Source organism: Hyalella azteca, unplaced genomic scaffold (assembly GCF_000764305.2).
Source record: "Hyalella azteca isolate HAZT.00-mixed unplaced genomic scaffold, Hazt_2.0.2 contig336, whole genome shotgun sequence".
Classification (NCBI taxonomy): domain Eukaryota; kingdom Metazoa; phylum Arthropoda; class Malacostraca; order Amphipoda; family Hyalellidae; genus Hyalella; species Hyalella azteca.
This window is the reverse complement of record NW_025930689.1, coordinates 256,873-275,746: the sequence shown is the minus strand read 5'-3', so window position 1 is coordinate 275,746 and position 18,874 is coordinate 256,873. Positions and strand designations below refer to the sequence as shown.

General features: G+C 39.1%; 2 protein-coding genes across 2 annotated transcripts; one reads left to right on the top strand and one right to left on the bottom strand.

Moving 5' to 3' along the window:
• Positions 1 to 76: 76 nt before the first annotated feature.
• On the top strand, positions 77 to 6,400 carry LOC108672714 (glycerophosphocholine cholinephosphodiesterase ENPP6). The gene is made up of 9 exons (XM_018160434.2): positions 77 to 694; positions 1,370 to 1,539; positions 1,776 to 1,911; positions 2,428 to 2,575; positions 3,151 to 3,288; positions 4,098 to 4,268; positions 4,976 to 5,105; positions 5,235 to 5,390; positions 6,186 to 6,400. The coding sequence occupies exons 1-9, from the start codon at positions 570 to 572 to the stop codon at positions 6,380 to 6,382; spliced, it is 1,371 nt and encodes a 456-aa protein (XP_018015923.1). The 5' UTR covers positions 77 to 569; the 3' UTR covers positions 6,383 to 6,400.
• A 1,049-nt stretch (positions 6,401 to 7,449) lies between these two features.
• LOC108672716 (mediator of RNA polymerase II transcription subunit 9) lies at positions 7,450 to 15,731 on the bottom strand. Its single transcript, XM_047885798.1, has 4 exons — positions 15,701 to 15,731; positions 9,504 to 9,631; positions 8,394 to 8,496; positions 7,450 to 7,695 (listed from the first exon to the last, which is right to left on the bottom strand). The coding sequence occupies exons 2-4, from the start codon at positions 9,581 to 9,583 to the stop codon at positions 7,555 to 7,557; spliced, it is 324 nt and encodes a 107-aa protein (XP_047741754.1). The 5' UTR covers positions 9,584 to 9,631; positions 15,701 to 15,731; the 3' UTR covers positions 7,450 to 7,554.
• Between the last annotated feature and the right edge of the window lie 3,143 nt (positions 15,732 to 18,874).

The following is an 18,874-nucleotide window of genomic DNA, read 5'->3' as shown; positions in this document are numbered from 1 at the left end:
GTGTAGATGAGCGGTTGATGCTCTTATCTTCATCTTGATAAGCGATAAGTCTTCAGTGTCAACGCAGCGACGAGCTATAGCAGGACACAAGCATCGACCACCAGTAGCGAACACGGCTCATTTAAAGCCTGCAATTTCTGTATATTATACATTTGTTTACCGTTATCAATCAATAAATTAAACGTGTGAGGAATAATCATTATGTGCAGTTTCAGAAGCGCTTAGACCAATGGAATCCGAGAACGTTTAGTCAACTTTTGTGCGCAGTAAAGTATAGGCTTACCTAACCGAAATTCATTGAATTTGCTAGCTTGTTTTAATTATACAACTTGAGCGCGTGTGTTGAAAACTGAAGTTTGAATCTATCAATTTTTTTCTTATCCGGAAAATAGAAACAGCATTAAAGATTTGGAAACTTAAGTATCTCCAAGAAATTTCTTAACTAAGAAAATTTGGAAACTTCTGAGACCCAGTTCTTTCGTTGGTCATAAGGATTCAACAACTTTTGAGAGTTCGATGTTCTTACAGAGTCGGTTTGTAATAAGATTAAGTCAGTTTACGCAGACAAGATGTCGGGGCATATGTTGATGGTACTGCTCGCGTATGGAATGCAGCTGACATGCCTCTTTCGTGGCGTCTATGGAACAGCAACAAACTTCACTAACTCAAAGCTTCTCGTCATCGTTCTGGACGGGTCAGTAAACTTGCTTGTTGATTAAAATGCTTACAAGGTGATTTTAGAAGATTAACAGATTTAATAGTTGGTTCAAAATGTTGTTTACATTAAGTTTTTTTAAGAGCGGCTCGGTAATTTTTAAATTTATCATTTAATAATTTTTTAATACATATTAGCCATGACACACGTAATTGTCATTAAAATGAAGCCACGATTAAATAAATTCAATAAATTTGATAGATAGCTTCATCCCAAATGCCCGAAGGTACTTGGCATCTATGAAACAAGTCAATTAAAGCTTAAAGAACGGCAATATATCAAATAGTCTCAGCAATCACCAAGTGGTTTAAGTTCAGTGCATCAAAATTGAAGCAGTGAGCAGTGGGTTCGATACAAACAGCCAACTGCAGAAAATTCTGGTCAAAATCGGCGATGCGATCGGGTAGTTAAGCACAGTGGATATTGTAGCAGGGAATTGCGTGTTCGAGACCTGCAACAAGCTGTGAAATTTTGTGATGTTCACAATCGGCGACAGACCTCATGACCTAATCAGCAACGCTGACACCGCTATTATTACCGAAACTTGTCGTTAATCCAGCAAATGTTCATTCGTAATATTATAGTCATATTTATGAATAAAGTGATGTTGAATTGGCCAATCAAATGAAAGCTGGTGACTGTTTCTATGTTGAGGTTGCGATGGGATGCAGTGAACACGACACGCGCGCAACCGTGTCCGCCAGAGGGCGCCTGTGTGGTGGGCCAATACTTCACGGCGGTGCAGGAGGAGGGAGCCACCGCTGCATGGATGGCTCCAGTTTTCCCCACCACCGCCGCCCCCAACATCTTCACCATGGCGACGGGTAGATTATGGATCATGTTTTACTTCTTCCACACAAAATTTTGTTTCAGAAAGGATATCTTTGGCAGTCTTTGTTTCAGGCTAGAAGTGAATGCTCATTCGAATTCTCATCGCCCACCGTAACTTAAACGGCACTCTTAACTCATTTAGTTCAACACGAAAAAGTTCGTAGAATTTGGTTCAATAATAGAGAGATAATTTATAATTATAAGGCTTTTTTCTTACAATTGAGTGCAGGAGAGCTGCCTGTGGACCACGGAGTGCTGGGGGAGCTCGAGAGCGGAGGAGAGTGGAATTTAAGCTCGGCCGCCACTCCGTTGTGGGGGAGCGCGGCGCAGCTCGGTCTAAAAACTGCGCTGCTCCGCTGGCTCGAGTAACAAAAAAACTTTAAAATCTTAATACTAATTAGTATTTATACTTTATTCGTCCACCGTGTGAGTTTATCAAACAATCGAAACAACTACGTGATTTTTCCCTGACACTTGCTAGTGTGCTTTGGTTTTGTTCGTTAACCTTAAAAATTTCTGCCTTAATTCAGATCGGAATATAATTTTTACTCACATCTGCAAGCAAACCAAGCAGGGAATACTAACGCGACATATACGCGATAAGTGATAATGACTTTGTTGTTGATGCGTTTTGTTCAATAATGTAAGTGCTACAATTATCTGTTCTCACACCAGACATTAAATTGAATAGTACATTGTGGCAAAGCCAATCTTCGTCAAGTCTGAAAGTGCACTATTTTTAAAAGGAGTAATCTTTACTGACGCTACAAATTAAGTCATTGAGTGGCTTTCGCTAAAAAAACATCTAAAGCAATATGTTGAATATTTTAGCAATGAATCTAAAAATGCTTAAACAATGTAATTATTTTATTTATTATTAGTTGCTCAGCGCTACATGAACAGGACGACCTGGTGAGCTGCGTGGACCGAGTGCAGGTCGCTGGTGTGGACAACCTGCTGGTGCAGGTCGTCGGTGACGCTGCACTCGCTGCTGATAGCATCATCAACCAGGGATACTCCGTAGTGCTGGTGAGGGGTGCTTATGAGAGGTGCTTGTGGTTTGTGAAGGGTCATTGTGAGAGGTGAACGTGAGGAGTGCTCATGAGCGTTGAATGTGCGTAGTTTACGAAGGGTGTTTGTGAGATATGCTCATAGGTTATGATCGCAAGGTGTGCTCTTTACGGGAACACTGTGAGGGATGCTGCACCAGCAAAAAGGTAACAAAATAAAACTAAATATTCGTGAATAGTTTAGCAGAAACTACAACGCGCATATAACAGAATTAATAAACAAACCAAATGTTCTGAGACTTAGCGTTTAATTATTTCGCTGATGTGTATTGAGAGTAAACTTCATGTCGGTATTTGGACGTACCTATTCGATCGCGGATGAAATATGGCCTAATTTTGAAAACCATGATGAAAATATGGCAAACTGGCTAGTATGTATTCGAAGTTACATGTTGAATACATTCTTCTCATCTCATGATATTTCAACAGTTTTCACGTGGTAAGCTAAAAAGTATCTTGGCTTCTGAAAAGTATTCGATTTTATTATCCGTAGATAACAATATACAATTTTAAATAAATATCTGACGATCATAGATGAGGAGCGAAGCTTTAATGTGGACGGCGCTTCACTACGGACTGGGCAGTGGAGAAGCGAAGACAATGTTCCGGGAGGTCGAGCTCGTCTTGGACGATCTCTTTAGGGAGCTCAAAGCGGCTGCTATTTGGGACGAGGTAAATTCTGGGAGGTTAACTATTTTTATCCATCATCTGCTTTGGCGTGAAACTAGCTGTAAACAGTTTGCAACATGTGCACTACGCATGCCTTTTATCAAGTTTTTGCAGGGTAGCGATAATTTTCAGCATGCAGATTAACTCGAAATGTATCCTTAATGAGATTTAACATAACATAACATAATGATGTCGGCGCTGAAATGTAGGCCTGATGTGGCCTGTCGCCGATCCTTTTTCTTTTCGTGCCTTGTTCATAGATCTAAACTCGTATCATTTGATCGGATCTTTTCATGACTGGCGATAGTTTGAAGTAGCTACTAGACTTCCACCGGGTTCGATAAGGAGCTAGGCATTTCAAATCTGAACATATATTTTTCCATAGCTTTATCTAGTCTGTTCTTGAACGCGTTCATACTTGGAGCTCCAACGATGTCATCGGGGACGCTGTTCCACATGTCGGTGATTCGAAGCGAGAAAAAATTTTGTCGCGTGGAGAAGTTGCAGCGCAATTTTTTTAGCTTATAGCCGTGGCTGTCAAGTGATCGATAATCCTATCCCTCACAACAGATTCCATCAGCTTACAAACAACACTTGTCAGACTGACAGGGCGATAGTTGCCGGGGCTGCTTTTGTCACCTTTTTTGATATTAGATTTGGTGCTCAAATGAAAAAAATTGTGGCCATTTTGCGTTTTCTCCCTGAAATAGCAAACACCCTGAATATGATGCAAAATTTCATGGATTAGTCGCCTTGGTACTCATGCATGTATCACTCGAGAAATAATTTATACTGAATTCCTATGCGTTCAGTTGAGCGTTGTATTGACGAGCGGAAGCGGGCTTACCTCCGTACGGCCCGTTGCGACCAAAGGATCAGACTTGGGCGCATGCTTGGCTACTGATCCGTCTGCACCGCGCATGCGCTATGCCAGCGCCGGCTCAGTCCTGCTAATGCCAGGTGGCGGAGGTACGGCTGATCAGGTGTGTGGTCGTAAAGATATTGCCATAAACAAAGTTAATTCAATCATATCTATTGAGCATCTAAAAACGATGAAGCTCTATCGTTCGCTGCTACTCCATTAGATAAGTTAAAAGAAATCTTAGCGCACTTACTCTTGATCATCTTTAACCCCTCAGAAGGGGACTTCTGACGTGTGTCTGTGCGCGTCAGAAGTCCTATGGGATTTCGCGTTCCTAGGGGGATTGTTCCTGAGCGCCCCACCACTGAGCTCGCGGTGTCTGACGTCGGGTCTCAGTTGTGGGGTTAAGTGTACGTAGGATTCCTTACATTTCTCTTCTCTGTCTCTCTCGTGCGGGCGGCCGACGTCCCGTGTAAGCGACCTTTTGTTCGATTTTCTTCGTTTCTGTTGCTTTTCACCTGTCCCTCCTTGTCACTTCGTCTCTTTGAGATGCTAACGTTGCTTCTTTCAAGCCAGCTTCAGCGTCCTGGACAATTGAGACCTTCCGCCCCTTGTGGGTGATGATTAATTTGAGATATTGAATAATTAAGACCTTCCGCCTTGCTGGCGAAGTTATCTTTTGACCTCCGGTGCGAAATAGCTTGATAGCTGAAGCGATAGCAAGCCATTATACTACTACTACTCCTTGATCATCTTTACAAGCTACAGATATATACTTCCAACAGTATGAACAAATAAAATTATAATTCTTCTATCCAAAACTGAGAGGTGATACAAAAGCTGCAAAACTGTTCTTCAATCCCCAACGGCGCTCTGAGGATCTACAAGATGTCTGACTTGGCCAAGGAAGATCAATGGCCGGGAGAGCCCGAAGAAATTCTTATCATCGCTAACCCAGGTAGCCTAATTCAAGGATTCGTTTTTTACAATTCAGTAGCCCAAGTTGCTTGTTTATGAAGGAATAAAAAGTAATCTTTCAATAAACTGCAATAATCTCTAAAGAATGAAAAGCAATATTTTCCAACAGGCTTTTCTTTAGAATGGAACACACGTGACCACCGGACAGCTCACGAAATGGAAGAAACACTTTCTGGAGCTGGCGTTGGAAGAGGTCATCTTGCAGGCAATGGTTTCAGTGCTTTAGATTGGGACATGAAAGGCATCTTCATGGTTAAAGGACCCGGTAAGAACGGAAAGAAGTTAAAGGACCCGTTAAGTCCATCAGGAGATGTTGTATGACTAGTCATGTTGGTTCTTGGGATAGTTCGTAGAACTTAGCAGCGAGTGGTGCAAAGGCAGGGGGCGCGGATCATTAGTTTTCAGGAACGGGGAGAGGGCTATTTGTCGGCATTTCTAAAATAATTTTAATAAATGAGCAGAAAATTATTCAGGTGGCTGAAGTACCCCTAAAATAAGCCATGTGGAGCCACTGTGTGAAGTTTGGGAACATTGAACCTTGTCGGGCTTTTTATTATTAAAATTTCGCTACGCATTGAAAGCAACGATACCGCATAAAAAGATCATTTATCATATCTATGAATATTCTTACAAGTTAGTGTGTGGGTTTCTTCGTGTGTTTGGAGACTGGCACCGAATATATATAGGGGCCTGTCGGGTGCAAATCCACGATCCTTCTCGTGTCAGGATTTTGCCTGGACCTGAAATTTTATTAGTGTGATAGTATGGCATTGCAAAACTGACAGGAATGGATTAATTAAAAAATTTGAAGTTAATTTTCAAATTTACCTCCTAAATGTTACTTAAAAAATTTTTTTCTCAATTTGAAACAAGAGTCAATTGCGCATTCTCTATGTGATAAGTAAGTTTGAACTTGTCTTTCTTTAATTACGCACCCATTACATCTATTAATATTAAGGAAATTCTAAAATTGCAGGGATTATTGAGCCCCAGCTGGTAGCAAATAGTGTTCCTTAATTTCTGATGCACTTGCTGCCTAATTCTAGCGTCTATTGGTCAGGCATCCAGCACGGGGTGACGGGTCCCAGCGTATCAAGCCACGACGTGCACTCCGTGCTGCAACACCTGATGAAGGTGCCGGTGCAGGAGTCTAGGTGGCAAGAAGTCAGCTGGATTGCCGTACCCTCCTCTACAAGTTCCAAAAATTTATCACTTACTGTGATGTTACTGTCATTTTTTATGATCTGTATTGATTAAATTTTGTGCTTAACGAATGCTTCGCTATTTCAATAAAACGTAAGGGAATTAAGATGACTTCATACAATTGCAAAGTAGTACGTACCGCATAACAAATCAGATAGCAATCAAATTATAAAATGAAAATTCATTTGCTTTTTTCTACTTAATGATGCGAATAAGGCTGTCAAAATTAAGAGATGACTTAACGAATGTCGAAACACATAAATACCTTTCATATAATCAGGGGCAAATTAAACTAATTTAGTGATTGTATATACATCTATTGTAAACGTGCCTCAACTGCGTCGCATGAACCAGAAGAAAAAACCGTCTCGTTCATGGCCAATGGATGAAGGTCGAAAATGATGCAGTGTTACACAGGCATTGATGCGACATTTCAATTCAAGTTTGAAAATATTACAAATCCAATTTAGATGAGCTGATGTAAAAATTTAACAAAGTTCATCTTACCCTGTGTCCTAAACAGAAATAATATACAACTGGCTCATACTGCACAACAAAATGCAGCTTAATAAAAAAAGTGAAGCTGTTAAAAACTAAATATTGAAACCCATATCTCGCATACACTTTTTATGAGCCTCGATAAGTTCAGAGCAGTTCTCCTCGCCCTTCTCGACTATGCAAGCATCCCTCACTTGCTTGGTCTCCGGACAAGCGCAACATGCCTTGCATTTTGGCTTAGGCTTCTCCTCTGCGGGCGCAACAGAGGAAGAAACTGCTGCGGCAGCTCCCGCCTCACTCGAATTTGAGGCTCCCATAATTAAACTATGTTTCACAGCACAGACTTGAAAACAATTCAAAGAAATAATTACTTGTTACCAAAACGCTTCTTCTCAAGATCCTTGAAACCTTCTTTTAATTCGTCAGTGAAACGCTTTTGAAAATTAGAGGGTTTCTTAGCCAATTCTGACTCTATAGCTCTCTCAGCAGCGATTTTTGACTTTTGTATAGCATATGCAGTCAGCTTCGCAGCTCGCCGAATAGGATACCAATCTGAGAGCCGATCAATAATCTGCGGATTGTTAAGAAAGCGTGAAATTAGATATCTAAAAACCATTCTCTGAATCAACCTTCTCTTCGACAAGTCAAATGAGGCTCAATAACGTTCAGGTTAGACCCTTCAGTATAAAGCCCAGAATATGAAATTATACAAATTCAGCCACTTACAATTAGGCACTGTTAGGTTCACTAGCACCTTCCGCCTTGTATTTTGAAAGTAGTTTCTTCTTCAGTGTTAGCTGAGCACGTAGAGCATCCAACTTCTTGAGCTGTTCAGCAGGACTGTTCTCAACGCCGGCTAATTTTGGGACCTGAAATAAAACATCCTTCATCAAATCCAAATCCACATTCAAGGAACTTTTCAAACGAAATTCAATAGGTACTAAAAATCTGCAGATGGGCAGGTTTAAACATCAATTGTCTGTAGCTAGTACAAATAAAGAAAAGACAGCAAAAATATATATACCTATTTCCTAGTCATCACCATCAAGAGCAAGTTCATATACCTATACATCCATAACTTTGCAATGCATTTGATTACAAAAGGGATTACAAGTTCACAATTTCAATCCAACAATCTTGAATTTGTTGGTTAACACATTGATGATAAGAGCTCTAAATAGCAGTGAAGAAGATGAACTGAACGAGAATCACAAATGCAGAATCAAACCAAATGGAATGAAACATTGATAAAAGTTAAAAATAAGAGGGATATTATGCTCTTATTTGTATTCTTAACCCTCTGCCGCCGTGTGTCACTCTCCGGGAGCCTAACTTCAACTTAAATTACAAGTAAAGTATTGCGTGTAACAACACGAGGACGTTTGTATGCAACAGAGAACATTTTAAAGTTGTACGTGGCGGCAGCCATCAGTGCAAGTCATTTTTGACCTCACTAGAATGTATCCTTTTTGGAAAGTAGGCTTGTGACAATATTGCTCTGGTTACTCATGTCAGGCGGTAGAGGGTTAAATATTTTGAAGACAAATATATAGTACTAGATAAGCACCTGTTCTCTAGCAAGAGAGATCTTGTTCTGCAAGTCTGACAGGCGTTGAGAGGCTTCAACAGCAACACGGTTCAAATCAGTTTGGTTCTGCTCCTTTTCAAGACTGAAAAAATGGTAGATTAACATACAGAAATAATGTGACACAATTAAGGCTTAGACTGATCACTTGACTGTGTGGGCTGATTATTGAATTCCTGACTATTGGAGATTCCTTTCATTGCACCAAACAGTTTATCAGCTGCTTGGGAAACTAAAATATTTTCTGGAATTTATTTAACTGTAATCAAGAGGCAAGTGGCACAGCTGCAGCCTGTAAGAAGGGCAAGTGCATTTTCTTGCTTTTAGATTAGTTATTAGGAAGGTTATTTTGTTTCTATGCAACACATTTTGAGGTGGAAGTAGGCCTCTACCAAAATCAGTCATGAATACATTCACTTATAACTTTTATGGCTTCTCTGCATCAAAGTATATATTAGCAACATTTGAAAAAAATGATAATAATGGAATACCAAGGCTTTTAGCTTAGGCAGTGAACATGGCAGTTTAGTTTCCCTAAAGGCTTTATTAAACGTTTATATATCTGATTGGGCAGGTCACTAGCAGTGGGACAAGTGTCATTTATTTTCCACAAAAAAAATTGGATCAAATGTTAATGGAAAGTTTGCCTTGAATGCTTCAAGATTGGTGTTGGGCAAACAGGCTCAAAGCTTTATGTAAAATCGAGACGCTGTCAGGAGTTCAATCAGAAGTAAAAGATTAACAAGATAATGAAAAGGTGGGATGTAATATCCTATGCATTGTCACCAAGTCAGTGGTGTCTAGTTCTATAGACCAAACTCGGAATGCTACACATGTTCAATTAATCTGGTCACATAGCGCAGATAAGCAAATATGCAAATTTTTTTGTTGGTATGCATTTTTATATGTCCATCTGACTATCATAGCAGGGAATATATGTTATGTGTGTCAGCAAACGAATGAGCAGGAAAATATTGCACATAATAATAAAATAAAAAATTTGATTGCACAAAATAATCTACTATGAACTACAGTCCAAATCATCATTATGTAACAAAATGCAAGAAGGGTCCTTAAAACAAAGGTACATACCAGCGCATGAATTGATATATTATAGGAAGGAAGTCCAAATCTATTTCTTCTGCTGTGACAGTGGAGCGTGCTATTGACATAGTGGAAACTAATGAAATGCCATTGGTAGCATGAAGTTTAGTCTGAAACTGTAAAAGATGTCACAATTTAAACTAAATTTGAGGTATGAAAGGAATTCTGTATACAACCATTAAAAATGGGTTCATTAAAGACAAACAAGATGAGTGTTAATTGTACATTTCTAGATCTAATGCTTAATCGAATTTCTGATCAAAACAATTTTTTTTAATTAAGTTCTTGGTTTGGATAAGTACATTATTGAAACTTGTCAAAAAAAAACAAAATAGTGTTGAAATAATGAGATTTTTTTAGGAGCTCCCATCCACTAGTTGTCATGCATTATGCTGTCAATAAGGCAGGGATCTATACCAAAAAGACCTACTGTGCATCCAGGTGTGGAATATAATCTAAGATGCATTCAAGACAAAAATCATAGTCTACCATTTTGTTGCTTTTTCGTGATCAGCACACAGATTTAGCACATAACGTATCTACTTGATGGGAAGCTAGAAAAGACGCTATCTAAATCTAAAAGGCTTTAATTTAGAGTCTGGACAAAATAGGGTACTACAAGTAAGAAAAATTTAGGTTTTTGAAAAAAATTTTGGTGCTATTCAGGCTACATTACTATTGTTATATTTTAATCTGTTTAAAACGATTAATTTACACACAGTAAAGCATCTTCCAGCCTAAGAGATTGAGAGGTAGATAATTGTTGGAGCAGATTTTGTTAATTACTTTTCATTCTGTTTCCCAGTGCACAATTCTATCTGTGACATTCTAAGCACAAATTTGTGATGACCAATGATGCATTAATTTTTTGTTAAGTGAATTTTTTTCCAGAGCTAGGTAAATCTAAACAAAATTCTTATTTGTTAGTAGATTTTTTCATTAACTGGAGCCTTTGCTATCCAAGGTTCTACTGTAAATACCTTTTTAGGGGTGTCCCATATTACCTCAGGGGGGGGGGAGTTGTCCCTTACTACCACGTTATGTGGAAATAGCCGCCATTTTGTTTTGGATTGAGGTACAAAAATTCTGTCAATGAAGTTTTAAAGCTGACACTTTTCTGTAACTATTTTTATGCAAAATTTTTCAATATGGCAATGGCAAATATTTTTTTCACTACCAACCTTAGTGGAGGTACTTTTTAAAAAAATCACTTTTCAATATTTTTTCAGGGATTTTTTAGAGCTAATAAATGTATGATTTTTCATCTATCTTTATACTACATAGATAGGAAAAATGTTGAAGTTTACATCACTATTTTTAGTTTTACAATATTTCAATTAGTTTTGCTGCTATATTTTTAATCTGTGGTGGAGGTCTCCCGATTTACATTTTAACCCACCAGTCCCTTATTGGCTTATTACCCTTTTTGACGGTATTCATATTCATTTGAAGCTAACTTAGTCTAGTATACAACATGTTTAGTACAATAATCTGAGTTGACTATTTGCTTATGATCTAAAATTAAATTAATAAAATTCAACGTGACATATGGATTTTTAAGAATAAGTTCTATTTTAATTTCCTCATCTACTCAAGATTTAAACCAATTTCGTTTCTTATGTGATGTGGAAATGGTTAAATTTTAGAGTACCGTAAAATGGGGTAACTTAGACCACTTTTTTTTTCGTGGGTCACATTTTTAATTTTTTAACCTATTAGATATGCAAACTTTTCAAATCTTTTTATTGTGTTATGTAGTCTCAGTATTAGGCCTTTAATGCCCATTGACAAAATTTTTCTATGTCAAATAGTTTTTGAGTTGTGGGGGTTTTTGTTCAAAAAACGAAAAGTGGTCTAAGTTACCCCGCCAGTCTAAGTTACCCCATTTTACGGTACCAAGATTGGAGCAGAGACATGCCCATTTGATGATGATCCCAGCTCTGTGCACCAGTTTCTGGTCAGAATCGGCACAGAGGCCCGGCGGTTAAGCAAAGATTGAAATCAAATTTGACGCAGAGAGTTGCAATTTGTGACTTCAAGCCCAGAACAGGCTGTGGATGTTCTGCAATGTCGAGAATAGGCAAAAGGCCTACAATCTATTTTGACCTAATAAACACTGACACAGCTATATTTTATATAATGCTGGTAATCCAGTAATCCTGGTATACATGATGATACTCTACTCAGAGTCTCAGACTACTCTTATTTACTGGTCTTCTTAAGGACTCAATACTCAAAAATTAACTTGAGGAAGTAGCTAAAAAGTCTCTGGCTCTCTGCTTTGACAAATTGACACCATGTTCAAGTTCCTAACTTGGGAATTAAATAATTTAAATTCAAGTCCTGCCCAAATCACTATCTCCCCAGACTCCCCTCATGGTTGTCACCAGGGCAGCAGGACTGGGTGAGCCAGGGTGACTTTCATGAGTATGATTGATAGTTTGATACTGATATAATTAGGTAAGTGTAGTCAGTATATATACCGTCAACCGGGGCTACTCGGGACACTTTTGAACGTTTTTCATTCATAACTTCTTACCATGAAACATTTCATAAACAAATTTAGGCTCATTTTATAGCTCTTTGCAAAGGCTATTGAATGGCATCTTCAAAAAAATAAAAAAAGAGTGTCCCGAGTAGCCCCATCGAACGGAGCTACTTGGGACACTGGGAATAAAACTTCATTTTAAAATATTTGAAGCATGCAGAGCATACTCATCAATTACTAACAGTTCTCTGAAGTCCTCCTCTTTCATTATAGATGATGTAGAGGTAGAATAAATGACATTTTCAGTGATTTTTACTTGTTTTTCCTTTATTGATGATATTACCATAAACATTAATTACCATCAACTGGGGTGACTTGGGCCGCATTTTTTATTTTGTTTTGCAAACAAAAACGGGGTCGTAAACGCCTGGGTCGTAAACAAGGTCATAAACGCCCAAGTGACTTTGGCCATCATTTATGACCCTGCTTTTGTTTGCAAAACAAAATCAAAAATGGGGCCGAAGTCACCCCAGATGACAGTACCCTATTATTGATGTGATATTACTGTATTATTGATGTGATATTACCATATCCATGAACATGCCATTGAGCATTTACAACAACCTTGTCCACTGCAAGCTTCATATCAGCAGCCTTATAGCATTTTTTATGTATCTGTAAGCTCACAAGACAGCTTGTAATTTCATACCATTTTAATTGGGTTGAGTGAATTTACAATAAAAAAATATAACTCAGTACTCCCAGCAGTGAGTGACAGAAAGCACATTTTCTCGTCGGCAAAAACTTGAGTTCACAGACGAACGGACAGCCGGATGGACAGACAGACGGACATGGCAAGCACAATAGTGCTCGTTTATGCGCCATTTTAATTGGGTCAAGTGAATTTACTATAAAAAAAAAGATTGTGAAAAACATACCTGAAACAGAAAGGAATGTTCTAGTGACAACCATCGTACATTTGGGAGAAATAAATGATAGATTAGATCAATTGCTTTTCATTCTATGATTCCCAGTGCACAATTATATATATAGCATTCTATGTACAATTTTGTGATGACCGATGACGCACTAATTTTTCGATAAGTGAATTTTTTTTAGCTGAGCGAGGTAAATGTAATCAATATTCTTTGTTTTTAATCCATTTTTTTCTTAACTGGACCCTTTGCTTACTGAGGTTCTAGCCGTTCTACTGTAAATGCGTTTTTGGGGGTGTACTGAATAGCCCCAGGGGGGTGTCCCGAGTAGCCGGGTGCGGGTAGCCCCGCCGTGCGGAAATAGCTGCCATTTTTTGGAATGAGTTAGGACAATTCCGTCAATTACGTTTTCAAGCCGACACCTGAGTGCTTCTTTTATGTAAATAAAATTTTTTAATACAGCAAATATTTTTTTGGCTACAGACCTGAGACCATAGCAGAAGTAACTTTTCAAAATAGCGTTTTTCACCATTTTTTTCAGGAATGTTTCAACGCTAGTAAATGTAATATTTTTCGACTTCCTTTATACTACATAGGGTAAACGCGGTATATTCCATCACATTAAGGACGCATCGAGAAATGAAAATGAAAAAAAAATAACCGTATGCGTTACTCAAGTTCTGTTTGCTTTATTTGACTTGCAAAACACCGTACTACGCGCCAGCAACAACAAAACGTCCCAAAATGTTGCCATGTTTATTTAAAAGCCTTTAGAATGGAAACCTACCAAATCCCTATATTCCCTCCCTGTGTGTGGCAATATTTAGCACGTGGTGAGGCGTATTATGTCCGCGCTTAAAATTCTACTGATACATAATGCCGTCACCACGTGTTCGAATTCCGTTTGCTGTGTGAGCTGTATTGGAATACAACAAGGCTTTGAATTAGAACACTAATGAATATTGAACACTACTTAATTACGCTTTTGATTAAAAACTATTAAGCTTTTAATTAAGCAAATTTTAATTTTTGTACACAGCTTGGAACGATCTGTGTGTGTCCAATTAAAGTTGTGACGGAATTAGTTTTCATGTGTCTAAATCCATTTCTCAACTTAATCATCTATTAATTTATTTACCACTTGAAATCAGCAAATACAAGTATACTTAACGGATTTCTAATATATTCACAGAATCACAGACGTATTTAAAAGTCTCAAACCATAATATTCTTCCTATACAAACAGTTATTCACTATTTGGTAGAGCAAGGTCAACTGTCAAATTTGACACATTTTTCGATGATCTCACTGGGTAGCATGCATCGTCTCTCTTTGGATCTCAATATTTTCCCACTAGATGGCCAAGACCTAGTGTTTTGACATTAGTTCGATGGGCAAATGTATGATGTCACCATTTCAACCATCAACGAACGCATGGAACTAAAACAAAGCTTAATATAAAGGAAAAACTAAAGAGGTGACGGAATTACCTACTATGACGCCATAATGACGGAATATACCGCGTTTACCCTAGATAGGAAAAATGTTGATGTTTACGCCACTATATTTAGTTGTTTTGCAATACCTATTCCAATTAGTTTTGCTACTATAACAGTTTTAGCCGTGTTGGAGGACTGTCCCGACCATAGTGGCAAAGCAGAGAGTTTTTTAGACTCTTCCTCAAGTTCATTTTTGAGTCCTATAACTTAGACCAGTAAAGTTTAAAGTATCTTGGATACCAGAATTATCATACATGAGAAATCTGTTAAAATCTTGAGTAAATGAGGAAATTAAAAATGAACTGATTCTAAAAAATCACTGGTTTGCCACTATGGTCCCCAGGTCCCGACTCCCGAGTAGCTCCGCCAGTCCCGAGTAGCCCCGGTTGGCGGTATGTTAAATATCAATAATACAATTTTTAGCAGGCAGACCCAGATTCCCAGGGAAGTTAAAGAGAAGTGTTGTAATATAGTTCACTTGAGTTCACTATCATCAGTCATGAAAAGATACGGTCAAATGACTAATGACACGATTTTAGATCTTCTATGAACAACTAGAACAAGGCATGAAAAGGAAAAGAATCGGCGACAGGCCACATCAGGCCTACACTTCAGCGCTGACATCACTATGTTATGTTATGTAAATAATAATACTTGCTAATAGAATTTCTATAATTACTAATTAAAACGTTTCTACACATCATGATCATATGCATAGGCCTTTCTATCCAAATTCCAAATACCTATCAGTAATAAGCTTCAAGAAACAATCTCAATGAGTTACAGTCTCACGCTCACCCGTTATTTATTAGGTATTTAATCCATACGGTTACCCGTGCAGGCGGTGCAGTCACTGCAGTCCAGCTCAATCAATGCCTCGAGCCTTCAACTCTTTCGTTGATTCTTAGCAAATTAAATAGCAATCTCCATTAACATAGATTAATAGAATAGAAGTGTCGGCACTGAAGAAATAGGCCCATGGCCTGTTGCCGATTCTTGAATTTTTTGTGACTTGATTCACATCCGGCCTTTGGAACACGATCTTTCTATAACTGACGGTGACGATTGATGAGAGCTATCCAGAGAGATTCTTTCATGGACAGTTACAAATGTACAATGAAAATACGGAAGCTAAATATTGCAGTTACCTACTTACTGCAATTATCCTGGCATGCTTTACTAACGGGCAACGGCTAGGTTACCTAGGTACATTTCTTTATGCATTACATATCTCGGGAAGGTCTAGGCTCCCAGAGTACTCACCGGATTCACGGCGGATTGCAGCAGTGAAGTGTTGCCAGGTTTTTTCTCTGCGAGAATACCAGATTGCCTAGTTCAAAATACCAGAAATATACCAGAAATTGTATTGCTCGAAAACTGACTAATACCTCCAAATTTAATGAAACTATTCGTCAGAAGCGTTGGTTACAAAAAGAAAAAATATATATAACTCAGTACTCACTGCAGTGACTTGACAGAGAGCGCATTTTCTCGTCGACGGAAACGTGGTCACGGACGGATAGACGGACGGACAGAAGGACATGGCGACCACAATAGTGCATTTTTTTCATAAATGAAAAAATGCGCTAAAAAATATTTATGTACTGTGCATTTATCCGTGTGGCACTTCTTCCCCTTCGCTCAACATGAGCAAGCCACGGAAACAGGTCATCTTCCATTTTCATACATGCTTACAGGTCATCTTCCATTTTCATACATGCTTACAGGTCATCTTCCATTTTCATACATGATTGCATATTGCATTAATCTAACATTTCGGATTTGATCACTTGTTACGGCTGAGCAGATAGCTTTTGGTCCGAATAAGGGACTACAGTACCTTTGTTAGTTGAAATTTTATTTCGCTACTTGTTTTTCACATAGGTGACTTGTGAAAACATTCACTCCACGAATGCATTGGAGACCTGGTCAAAGTAGACACGTGCATGGTGCAGTAGGCAGCCAGTTCTATGAATGGACGATGATTTTCACGATCAGTGAAATATTGTATGGCACACCCGAATTCAAGTGGCACTCTATAATTCAAACCACCAAACAAAAATGGTGGAGCTTGCGTCGCAGAGATCGGTTCGACAACCTCACTCGTCCTAGGCCATATCATCACTGATCAGTAATCAGTCAAGGATCATCACTCTCGTGTTCATATTGCACTAAGCACTTTTGTTAACAATTAGATTGGGGTTATTTCATCAAGCGGTAAACTTGCGGTTCCAAAAATGGCGGGAAACCTCTAATCGCGCCGCTCTGAAGGCAATCTATATAATCCACGCCAACGCTGGAGGAAGTTTAAACTTCAGAGGTGGAACTTAATGCAGTAAATTTGCAGTATGTCGGAAAATACCAGAAAAATACCAGATTTAGGCATATATGCCAGATCTAAAATATTCATACCAGACACCTTCTGAAAATACCAGATTTCACAAATCTGGTATAGAAATATACCATCTGGCAACGCTGCGAGTGAGTGAGTGAGTGAGCAGCACATCTGTTGCCTCATTTCCGACCTCGGAATCGGTGATTTAAATTTTTGTTCAAAAAAAAATGCATCAAAATTTTCAACGAATTTTATTTGAAAACGTTAATCTAACCTATAAGTTAGTAAAGAAATTCAACATTGTTGATCCGCAGAATAAACTGCCTAGAAAACTAACTTCGCGTTGCTCCCTTATATGAAGTTGCTTTCCATTGGTCCTTTTATTGGCATATAAAGATGTAAAATGAACATACCATTCATATTTCCATGTAGGGTGCACAAATTATGAAATGCTTTGATTTTTCAAATACAGTCACATGACAATATTAATCATTGTTGGTTACACTCTACGCCTTGCATCAAGCAAAGAAGCCTTGGCACAAATTTCATCTATTTATGAATTATAATAAATATTTTATTTTACAAATGATACTATTTTGCATTTTGTTGAACGATTACGATTTCACACGAATACACATTGCCATATTATTCGAATATGAACAAATCATAGATCTTGCGCAGATTCCCAATTGTATGGGACTGAGAACAACTTTTCCAAAATTCGTTGACTATGATTTTTTATGGTCATCTGCCTAGAGTTGCTGCAAATAATCTGGAAAGTTTACATTGTCAATGTGATATTCGGTTTGAGTTCGATGTTTAATGTTTGAAAGTTGAAAATGATTATTGAGGTGGATACTTTTTTAATATATATCCATTGTTCAAAAATGAAATATCAAGCCTAATGTGACCTAAATCGATTGCTAACTTAAATACCTAACCGGTGGATGATGGCGGTGGATGAGTGGCGCAATGGGAACGCAGGTATTACTTTGCCCGGGAATGCGAGTTTGGGCCGGCAGAGGACTTGGGATGGGCCTGTGGCCGCGGCCTCCGCGGCGCGGCTTTTGGAAGCGGCGGACCAAATATCCAGGGCTCGTCTACTTGCGGCGGCGAAGAGAGAGAGTGGCTTGTGGCTTCACGCTATTCCTTCGGATGCTCTTGGAACACTTCTAGATCCCGACTCGTTCCGCGTCTCAATTGCTCTTCGAGTTGGCGCAAATGTATGTATTTCCGCAAATGTGCGGAAAGCGGAGGGATGCACGAGGGCTGCATGGCCTTTCTTGTAAGTACAGCGCTGGGCGACATCCAAGACATTCGGCTCTGAACGATGTGATCAGGAGGGCTCTTCAGAGCGCTGGCGTTCCTTCATGCCTTGAACCCGTTGGAGTGGACAGAGTGGATGGTAAGAGACAAGATGGCTTAACGGTTTTCCCGTTTTCTAATGGGAGGTGTTTGTGTTGGGATGCAACCTGCGTCGACACTTTTGCTGAGTCGCACGTCAATAAGTCGGCTATTTCTGCTGGGTTCGCGGCTCGTGCGGCGGAGGATAGCAAGAGACGTAAATACGCGGCGTTGGCAGCTTGGTATCGTTTCGAGCCAGTCGTATTAGAAACGACGGGCACATATGGTGAAACGACTGGTCCTTTAATATCACAGATTGGCCGTCGCATTACGGAATTGTCCGGCGAACGTAGAGAGACTCTATGGTTGGAGCAAAGGTTGGGTTTGGCCGTGCAGAGAGGCAATGCAGCTAGCATCCTAACAGCAGTCAGAGAAAGGTTCGACGTGGGCCCGCTCCTCGCTCGCGTCACAGCTCAGTGACCCTCGGAGTCATAGTAGGCCACCATCAGAGGCGTTTAGGTCGGGGCCCTGATCATTGACATGAAACCATTCCCTGTTTTTAATTAATAAAATCAATTCCCTTTTTTTGGAATGGTGAGTGTGGGAGGCCTTTTAAAAAAAAACTTAAATACTAAAAGGATCTTGCAGCTGCATCGACCAATACCGTGAATACGTTGCGACAAATTAGAGCGTTATAAAAAATGCGACAATAATTTAAAAATAGGGCAAGACCTGATACATTCTGTATTCAATTTTCC

What these genes read in the sequence shown, in the direction of transcription:
- LOC108672716 (XM_047885798.1), bottom strand. Translation starts at nt 9,583, where the DNA reads ATGTCAATAGCACGCTCCACTGTCACAGCAGAAGAAATAGATTTGGAC. An exon ending in ATATATCAATTCATGCGCTG is followed by an intron (nt 8,497 to 9,503) that starts GTATGTACCTTT and finishes CCATTTTTTCAG; the next exon opens with TCTTGAAAAGGAGCAGAACC. An exon ending in TCTCTCTTGCTAGAGAACAG is followed by an intron (nt 7,696 to 8,393) that starts GTGCTTATCTAG and finishes GTTTTATTTCAG; the next exon opens with GTCCCAAAATTAGCCGGCGT.
- LOC108672714 (XM_018160434.2), top strand. Translation starts at nt 570, where the DNA reads ATGTCGGGGCATATGTTGATGGTACTGCTCGCGTATGGAATGCAGCTG. An exon ending in CTCGTCATCGTTCTGGACGG is followed by an intron (nt 695 to 1,369) that starts GTCAGTAAACTT and finishes TTCTATGTTGAG; the next exon opens with GTTGCGATGGGATGCAGTGA. An exon ending in TCTTATCATCGCTAACCCAG is followed by an intron (nt 5,106 to 5,234) that starts GTAGCCTAATTC and finishes ATTTTCCAACAG; the next exon opens with GCTTTTCTTTAGAATGGAAC.